Here is a 10,151-nt window from a genome sequence, read left to right as displayed (position 1 = left end):
CTAAGACAGAAAGTCTGAAGACAAGATCTTAAAAAAGTTTTTAATTTAAGTTGTATTTTGCTTTTACTATGCAGGTGCAGAGAGAGGACTTTAAACCCTATTATATGAACAGGTTGGGATTTGTGGCAAAAGGCTATTTGTCCTAAAAGTGGGAGTAATTAAGAGTCTTCAGTAAAACATAACTGATTAAAATTGATTTACAATGCAGTCTTGTGTTTTAAAACACTGTTGGTATGGAAATGGAAATACAATTCTTCATATGAAAACTAGCACATTTATCCAGCTTTTCTGTAAAAAAATGAAGCACTGTTTATTATGTCTTAAGTACTTCAATAACCACCAATTTACCCACTAAACTTTCCTACTTTTTAAAAGTCTGCTGAAATAATTAAAACACACCTCCCTCCTCCACCCATTTTAAAAAGGCATTTCTGAAAATAAAGGCTTACACATTAATTAGACTTTCACTGTATAAAAATGTACAGTGGCTTTATTGACATGTACATTCCATTATGTTTACAGCTGCAAGATATGAGGCACACTCAGTATTGCACTTCATTAAAATTTCAGGCTCAAACATAACCCAGAAGTTTAAATGAAACTGCTGTTGTAATTTAATAATTCTTATACAGGACAGACATTGATACCTTTATATACAGCGTGATACGTGTTACATTTATGCCTTCCTAACACATTTTTTTATAACAGTCTAGGAAATAAACCAGAATATTCCTCTTTCCCATCCCCACTTGTGATGTGTTACAATTTTACAAGCTTACAAAAAAGTCAGTATACAATAATCAATATTTTTTTTCTTTCTCCTGAAAGCCAGCATCATTCATAGTCCACAGACACACAGACCCTTTAACAGCAATTGTTTATTTGTAAATGTCCAATGTTTCCTAGCCAATGACTGTAATGGCCACATGCAAACACCTCACAAATTTTGATGTCTCGGTTCAAAAAATGTCAATATCTCACAGCAAGAATTATGTACATGGTATTTGGCATCCTTCTTGCACTGTAAATTGTTCCTTTTACCTGGGTTATGAAATGGTCCCATCCTCATCCCATCTGGACTTTGTTTTCAGGACACTTGAAGGATGAGGGCACCTGTTTTGCTCTGGTAAAAAATGCTAGTCTAAAAAGTGTGAGCATTTCTGCAAACCCCACAACCCAGAGCAAATTCTTCACCAGTGGGTGGATGGACAACATGAAGTGGACATTCAGTTCCTTCAAGTTGTTTACCTTTGGGACCTACAGTGAATTTAAGGTTGAAGGAAAAAAAGAAAAGAAAAAAAACAAAAGTTAACAGTTGCAGACAATATAACCAAACATATATTCCCTCAAAAAAAGATGCTAACTGAAGGTAATATATCTATAATGTGAATTTATAGAGCATCAAAACTAAAGGTTTATGAAATGGCAGCTAGAAAGGTGCTTGCACACTGTCAAATTCAAGCAAGAAGTCTACAGGCTTAATAGGCCAAGAAAGTAAAATCAATTAGATCTGACAAAACGTGATAAAAAATTGTTAGTTCCTTAAAACAGTTATTTCAAATTTTGCACTGGTATTTGAAGAGAAAAAAATGATCAAACTACCATGTAATTTAAAACAATCAAATTAAAAGTAAAAAAGTTTTATTAATACTGTGGAAGAAATTAGCACAATTTAAGAGCAAAATTGATAAGTATGATTAAGAGCTACATCATGCAGTGAACAATAATTCTAAAGTTATACCAGGAATCACCATTTTTTGTTAAGATCTCTAGATGAAATAAGTAAATGGAAAAGACCTCACTTTTTTTTTGTAAAAGCAAGGTAAATTATATGATTTAGTGAGATCAAATCAACAGCATGTGAAGTTGGAAACTAAGGCATTGGGGTAACAGTTTGCACATGACAACTGTGTATAGATACATCATTTAATAGTGTGTTAATTTTACCAATGTAAGTTTTACACATCATTCCCCATCTGGAGTCTGAATTGGTGTAGGAAAATTGAAGTGTCTTTCTGTATAAAAGTATCTAATGTTGAAACAATCAGTGCAATGGCATTGCCAGAAAAACAAAGAAAATCAAAAGCATGCACAGAACAAACCTATTCTAACATAATTCAAGTTAGTAAATTTAAAATTTGTATGACTGACCCTGTGGTTTTCCTAAAAAAATATTAGCAAGAAAAGATAAGAACATAAATTAGAACTAGTTACTTCTCTCCAAATTCAGTGTGGTAAATTTGCTTTGTAAAAATCCTACCTGCAGGACAGTGTGGGAGTTCTTCTTTAGGGATGCTTGTCATTCTTTGGAAATCATCATGGCAAGCATTGCAAAAATGCGTCGTCCCAAAACAGAAAAAAACAGCAACTGAACAGCAGTAGCGGCATTTGTACTCTAAGAAATCTGTACCGTGTTTGGGACACATCTGAGCAAAGGAAAGCAAACACTGATGAATGAAGTACTTGTGCTTTAACAATCCCAGCAACTCATTTCTACATTCTGCAGTATACATTAATATTACATAATATTGTACAATACATATAATTACAAATGACTGGGAATTACTGTACAGCTCAGGCATGCAGAAACATGAATACAAGTTATTTACTTACCTGAGCCCTTGAAACATCAGAGCATGCACCACAAATAAGCTCTCTGGGATCATAGTCATCTCCCTGTCCAGCCTCAGCATCACAACGAGCTTCACCACCAAAATATGCCTTAATTGTAAATAGAAATGATTGGTCACTAAACCAGAGACAACTGTTCTTTTAACCAATTTCATTTATAAGGGGACAACGATGAATGACAGCCCTTACAGTAATCTTTACTATGCTGATCTCTCTTGACTCTGTCTCTATCATACATGTTTTTGAGGCACTCAGACAATGTCTCAGGATAAGCAAGATCAAAAACTGTGCCTGGGCTATGCAAATGACTTTAAGGCTTTTGAAACAGTATTTGGATGCTTTATGAAGTCTATGTAAAAAACGACAGGAATCAGGCTGAAACCACCAGAGAAACATTGCACCAGGAGGGCTTTTTACTAACTGAAGGCAATATCAGTTTTTAGGTTCATGTGAGATCCCTTATAATTAGAATTTTGCTATTTTCTAGAGATTCTCTTATTTACCAGTACACACTAGACACAAAAAAGCACCAAGGTAAGCCTGAAATTCTGATGAATTTCCTCATATACATAAATGTTTTCACATGGAGTGGAGTGGTGATATCAGGTGATGAGTAACTTCCTTTGTTACCATCTTATCTAATTAGACAATGCACAAAATTCTTGCTCTCAGCAATTCTTGCTTTATTGCAGTGTTTTCAAAAGAACAGGGAAAGTGGTCTCAAGGCAACTGTGAGGAAGGAAAAATTTAAGCAGCCTACTTTCCCCAAAACTCTCCCTATTTTTTTTTTAGTCTGCAGAACCCTATGGAATGCATGCCAGAGAATTAGGTAGTAGAGCTTGGGATGAATAGATACTGGAGGAAGGAAAGAAGTTAGAAATTAGATAGCTGAATGTTGCCATTCAGACACAGTATGAAAGGGAATGAGATAAAAGGGAAAGAAAAAGAGGCCAGTAAGAAAAACATTGAAATACTGAGTAGTAAATACTGGAAAGAAAGTGTAAGAAAAAAACAGGGACAGGGCTAAAAACTGGAGAAAGATGAAAAAAAAATATTTTTGTCAGGGATTAAAAAAAGGCAATGGGCAGGTTTCTAAAGGATGAGGAGTGAAAATGGATGAACTATGGGAGGCAGGAATAAAAGTGAACAGAGTAAGTGTGGAATAATGAGCTGGAGCAATGCATTATTGTTCCTCCCTAGCAGACGGAAATTAATCCTTTCTCCTCTTATTTCCAAATTGCTCACTTCCATTTAACAAAAAAATAATTGGGCTTGCCCTTGAAAATTTGAGCCTTATTCCATTCATTCCTAAGGGAAAAGAGAAAAAGGTGTGATCAAGTTGGGCACTAAAATCACCTTCAAATGAAAGAAGCAATGGGAGGGGGTTAGAATTATTAAGGCTGGAAAAGACCTTTCAGATCACTGAGTCTAACCTTTAGCTGAACAGTTCAGTGATTATCCAAAATTTCTGTAGGCACAGATAAAAAATGTCTGTCTCTTTGATGATGAAGGTACCCAGGGGCTGTTTGTGTGTTTTTGTACTCTGGTTAAATTTTATATTCTCTTCCTGAAGAGACCTGTATGCATATGACCTACAGTCCATCAGGGTAGACCACACATTTCCTTTCTACTCCTTTTTAATTCTTGTAACACTTCTGCCCCAAAGTCAGTTCACCCAGGTTACAATGAACTCCAGCTTGGGTAAAAGCAATATTTAGGTGGCATTTCAGTGAGGAACTCTTCATATTGCAGAGTTAGAATGAAATATGTTTATACTTTCTTAATGTTGATGTTAATTTTGACTTGGAAGTGGCACAAAGGGATGGTTGGTGTTCTAACACAGAAGGTGATCTTCACATTCTTGTTAGGTGGCTATTGCCTCAATGTGCTTTTGGTTTCTGAGCTGATCTGTATATACATTTGAGCTTTACAAGATAAGACACTATGCAGACATTTGCTCAAAGCTTTTTTTTTAATAAGTCTATGAACAACTTCTTTTCCTGCTTTTCTACTTGATACACAATATATGTTCCATCCCAAGAAATTACTTATAAAAATGTAACATACATTTAATAACTAATCACCATACCTTTTTGCACTTGTAGCAAACATAATAGGCATATCTGTTCATAGCATAACCAGCTGGGTCATTGTAAAATCTAACGCCTGGTGTTGTGATGGCCTCACTCTTGTGCAACCCTTCATACTCCAATCTCATTAGTGCTTTTCTCCTTACATCTTCATAGAGTTCTTTGATTGGATCAAGCAAATCCTTTAATACTGTATGATTGATTTTGTTCTGAAATAAAACAAAATACTCATTAAGGTATCTTGCATGTTTATCAGAACAGCTATGATGATTTGTATTATGGTAAAACACAAATAGCATGGTGGATACAATAAAAACCTAAGAGCTTGGGAATTAACATTTAAAGAAATGGCTGATATATTATATACTCTATTTGCTGCAAAAAGAGTAACCAGGAATGCTTTTTCTATGGCCTGTTGATATATGAAATCAGCCCTTCCAACAGACTAACAACAACAGAGGGATGTCAAGAATACGTGAAAGATTTACCCCAGCACAGGAATATTCTGATTGTACCTTTCTTTAAATTTTGGTCCTTTTTGACTTACTGCTCAGCAACTACGAATAATGACAGACAGTCCTCTATGGCAGCCCTTTATCATTTCCTGATCACAAGCTATTGCCATAAATTACCACAAGGCAGCATGACAGAAGAAACACAGCATGCAGAACGGCCAGCCATTCCCAAATTTCCTATTACTAGGATGTTAAGGTGCTCTCCTTCCCAGCAGCTATCATGTGATTTTGATTACAGCAACTTAAATTTTGTAGAGTACAAAAGGAATGTCTAGTAATTTAAGCTGAAGTAAGTACATGTATTCTTCAGCTGTGCCCTCGTACTTAAAAACAAAGCAGAAAAGAAAAACCCAAATATCAGGTGTTTGACCTAGGCAGGCACACTGCTCATTTACCTTGCAGATAGGACAGGACATAAACCCGAAAGTTATCCTTGGCCCAAGCCATCTGTTTTCTAGTACTCGCTGACAGCATTGCAAATGGAAAACATGGCTGCAGTCCAGCTTTAGGAAAGAATACATACAAGTGAACACTGAAGTTATGCTAACCACTAAAGCAGAAGTAATTACTTTTAAGTGGCAACACACATAAATTCCAGTATTACTTTATTTAAAATCGTAGAAGACCCCTATTTTCTTCTTAACAAAGAGAAGGAATATGAAATGGTCATTGAAATCATAACCACTCCAAAACTACCTGTGGATATATGAAATGCATATGAAGTATATCCACTAATTACCTCAGGTTTTTTTCTCCTTTATAAAATATAATGTGTTTTAATAAAGTAGGCACAGCAAATTAAATTAGTCCAATCTGCTTTCTTGAAATGGAAGTTTCACTAATGCCAGACAAAAAGGAAGCTTTTTAAGTAACCTAAACATTGTTACAATGTTTGTTTTAAAATTTTTAAGAAGCATAATTTGAAGGAGTTTCTATTTTAGCTTCTTCCACACTACAAATTTCAACTATAACAGTAATCTCTTAAAAGGGAAAAACACTCAAAAACCTGGATAGCTGGTGCTGCTGAAAGTGCTTCAGTAAAGCAGATCATGCACATGTCATCAGCATCTTGTTTCAGAGTTGTAGCATTCTTATCACAGCCATGCAAGCACGGCAAACAGTGCTCTTCATTCTTAACGCCTCCGCAGGGATGGCCGCAGGGGTGTGTCTTGCTGCAGGCAATTTTAGCATACTCCTAGTAAAAGCAAAGAGTTAATCATGTTTTCCCCTTCACTGAGTGTTTTGACTGTGTCACTTTTTGAAGTACTGCTGGTCTGTGCAATGAACTGAGATGAAAGAACCATGATTCATGTTGTCTACTGTTAGAGCAGGTACTTGGGAAAAACAGCACCTTGTGTACCTGAAGTAACAATGTTTCCTTTGTTTACTTACATTATTCCTGACTAGAAATGGCTTAATGAAACCATAATTTAAAAATATCAATAGAAAAAGAACTGCTCTTTGATCCTCCATGTGTATATTATATATTGAGTGCTTCCTGCAAAAACATTGCTTACCATGTATTAACAGCCTTTAAGATACCTGTAGAGTTTGGTCTTTCCAGAAAGGTATCACGTAACCAACTCTTAAGAACAAATTATAAGCTAATCATTAATCAGCATAAAGCACTTTTATATGGAAAAGGAATTGTAACCATCTCTAATTCCTATCCCTGATAAGTGGAAAACTTACAAAAGTTGCCCAGAGGTTAAAAACAAAACAAACTGAGTAAGCTGAGAGAGAAAAAAGATGACAAATTTGCTTCATTTAAACAGAAATAAATAAATTGGGTGGGATAAGAAACTGGTTAGCATTTGGCCCTGTACCAATTTCACCCATACTGTAGGGCAAAAAACCACTCAGGATATGTGGATATAGTTGACAAACCTGGCTAAATCATGTTCTATGCTCACATAATACCCAGGCAAACTAGCTTTATCAAGTATACTAGACTTTACATTGACAGTGTGTGTTTTACTTTAGAATTGCAACAGTATTGTGAAAACTTGAGAGATGCTTTTGAAGATAATAATGAAACTACCCAATATTTTGGTTGACTATTGGTGTTTTAAGTCTGTAATTAAAAAAGAACATTTACAAACTCAGAAGTATTTGAATCATACTAATCAGTATTAAAACATTTTCCTATGAGAGGCTTGATTTAAAATAGACCACAAGGATGAACAAAGTTTACTCAAAATAAGAAGCCTATTTCATCCCGTGGTCTTTTCTATTTATGTAGTTAATGATGATTGGTATTTGCTAATACACACCTGGCAGTCTGTATCAGAACAAACACTTCCCACTGCTGATAATTCTGTTCCACTCCTACATCCACAGAAACGACAGGCTTCAGAACTGCTGGTGGTTGGTTTGCCTAGGTCCGCAAGCGTAAACAAAACCAAAAATTGTTCTGATCAAACATAAGGGACTGAGAGTCTAACAGACATCTAAACAACCAAAATCCAGCAATTCTTATGCAGCTAAACTATTCATTAACAATTAAAAGCATTGCCCTAAAGCAGTTGAAAATCACAATAATAAGGACAAAGAGCAAGTAATAACGGTTGTGTTTTACCTGTCTGTTCTCTAAACTCCACCATAGCCTTCATAGTTTTAGAATCTGCTAGTGCCATCAGCCAGAAAAGTTTGGTCCTACCACATCCCTCGTGGAGATCAACTTTGATAGCTTCTTCTTCTTCTTTGAATACCTGTCAGGTTAACCAAACAGATACTGAATAGCATCTGTATGTTATTTCTGTCACTGTCTTTTTGGATTTAAACCAGATATTTTATAGATTCTGCAGAGCTTGTCAAGCTATTTTTGATTTTATTCGTTCCATAACTTTCACATTGCAGAACAGATAAAGGCTTTGTGTTTTCAGAAATGAAAATAAATAATATTAACCCTTGATGTAACACAGCTGTGAAACAATAGTGCAGTAATGCTAAGAGAGCTGAACAACATTTTTTTTTTCTAGTTTAGTAATACAGAGCTTGGGCTTTGTAACTCCTATCCAACTCATCCAGTAGGCCACAATATTTTAAAAGCACAGGATAACATCAGATATATCTTCACATAATCATGCTAGTAGTTCATGAAAGCAACACTGATAATTGTGGTCTTAATAATATGTACTATAGGATAAATGTCATAGAACTTTATAATATTAATATTTTCGATTTTCACATAAATACACAGTGGATACTTTTGGCTACAATGAGGAAAATATAAAATTTTTGCAAAATCAAAAAACTGCATGAGGTCCTTAGGGGACTTTATGCAGTCTCTTCTTTTACTCCTTTCCCACGTTTTGAAGGCAGTTCTGTTTGCATTCGTTTCACCTGAAATGCAACGAAGTTAGAATTTTCCTGGGTATGGATGTACTCACTCATTTTAAACTTTATGATTCTCTTATGAGAATCAGGAAGAAAACAACCCTAACTGCTTCACAAAGGATTCATATAAGCAGGTCATAGTGACTTACAGGCTGTCCTTTCTGGAAGGGGGAGAAAATACATTAAAGAGGAATGTATGACAAGTTGGACAAAGAACAGGAAGTAAACAGAAAACACGAGATGGGGAACATGACAGAATTTAAACTTGAAATTGGGGGGCTTAACATGAGAGATGTAAAGGTAAAGGTGGTGAATAAAGAGCAAAAGTTTAAACATGCTTTTAGAAGTAAATAGGAAAATCTGATAAGTAGCTATTTTGGACAGATTAAAGGAGAAATGTGAGGACTTCTATGAGATAAGAACTTACTTTTTATCAACTGTAATCTGAACAGGCTATATAGGAGAAATCAGAAAAACAAATGAGACTAGACTGTGCTGTGCCATGACAGAAGAATAGATAAAAAATGACCACCTTAGGATGACAAACCAGGAAAATTTCTAAAAGGATTGCAAATATTCTGGTTAAGAAATAGAAGATAACAGATGCACATGAAACTGCCAGGCTGAGACTACACTGCAAATGCTGAGGCATCAAGGAGGAGCGTTCCACTGGAGAGTCAAACTCAGTACCAATGGTCAGATGTTTAAATCGCTCCTGCTCTGGACTAGCTGATCCCTTGCACTGAATGACTATTGGCAGTGTGTCCCTCTATCTCTTGTTTTTAGTTTCACCCGAAAACAATCCAGTTCATGCACTCCAAGGGTGCTCAGTAACAGAAATCAAATCACGCTAAGGAGAGATGATCACATCTGCTTCAAAAGCTCATTCCTGATCATAATTAAAAAGTTAATATAGATACATTTTAGGTGAGGGAGAAGAGGAATGATTTCCATTGAATTAACTTTATTAATGACATTTATTATTTTAACCTATGTACAAATTTAAATAGTCAAGATGGAAAGGGGAAAATAAAGGACCACAAAAAACATAAAAGTGAAATAGTGTCAGGAAAGAAAATGATCAATAATTCCACAAGTGAAAGCATCTCCAACATTAATTTCAATGAGAAAAAAAAATCATGGAGAATGTAGTTTCAAGTTTAGAGATGAAAAGGGTAAAAGAATAACAGAAAAGAACACTAATTAGCAGAGTACTCAGCAATTTACAACAACTCAGAACTAACTCAAACTTTCAGTCCTAAAAAGCAGAACCAAAAGAAGTTAGGAAATTTTCAAGCTTATGGATATGACAACATATTTATCTGTGAAAACACAGTGGAAGTAGAGGAATACTGCACAATAAGTGAAGACAGACATAGGAGAACCAGTAGGATGTAGCATAAGAACTAGAATTAAGGACTGCCACAAGATTTTCTAATCTTCTTCAAGATAAGGGACAAAATGTAAGTAAAACCAACAGAAAAGAATGAAAGGGAAACCTATCTATCCCATCTGCAAAACAAAATAAAACACCTTTTTCAGATTTGATACTTGCTCCTGCCTTTTGGTGATATAT

The 10,151-nt window shown here is 35.3% G+C and overlaps 1 protein-coding gene across 15 annotated transcripts in view; it reads right to left on the bottom strand.

Annotated features, from left to right (window-relative positions):
* Positions 1–456: 456 nt before the first annotated feature.
* The window catches only part of MYCBP2 (MYC binding protein 2), a 184,352-nt gene continuing 174,657 nt past the window's right edge, over positions 457–10,151 (bottom strand). For all 15 annotated transcript variants that reach the window (XM_071549773.1, XM_071549741.1, XM_071549724.1 and 12 more), the window contains 8 exons: positions 7,815–7,947; positions 7,510–7,613; positions 6,243–6,431; positions 5,632–5,739; positions 4,721–4,930; positions 2,614–2,721; positions 2,261–2,426; positions 457–1,257 (listed from right to left, as the gene is read on the bottom strand). In XM_071549773.1, the coding sequence (XP_071405874.1) occupies positions 1,142–1,257; positions 2,261–2,426; positions 2,614–2,721; positions 4,721–4,930; positions 5,632–5,739; positions 6,243–6,431; positions 7,510–7,613; positions 7,815–7,947 (1,134 nt within the window). In that variant the 3' untranslated portion in view covers positions 457–1,141. The remainder of the gene's footprint in view (positions 1,258–2,260; positions 2,427–2,613; positions 2,722–4,720; positions 4,931–5,631; positions 5,740–6,242; positions 6,432–7,509; positions 7,614–7,814; positions 7,948–10,151) is intronic.

Source organism: Pithys albifrons, chromosome 1, assembly GCF_047495875.1.
Source record: "Pithys albifrons albifrons isolate INPA30051 chromosome 1, PitAlb_v1, whole genome shotgun sequence".
Lineage (NCBI taxonomy): Eukaryota > Metazoa > Chordata > Aves > Passeriformes > Thamnophilidae > Pithys > Pithys albifrons.
This window is presented reverse-complemented; position numbering and strand designations above follow the sequence as displayed.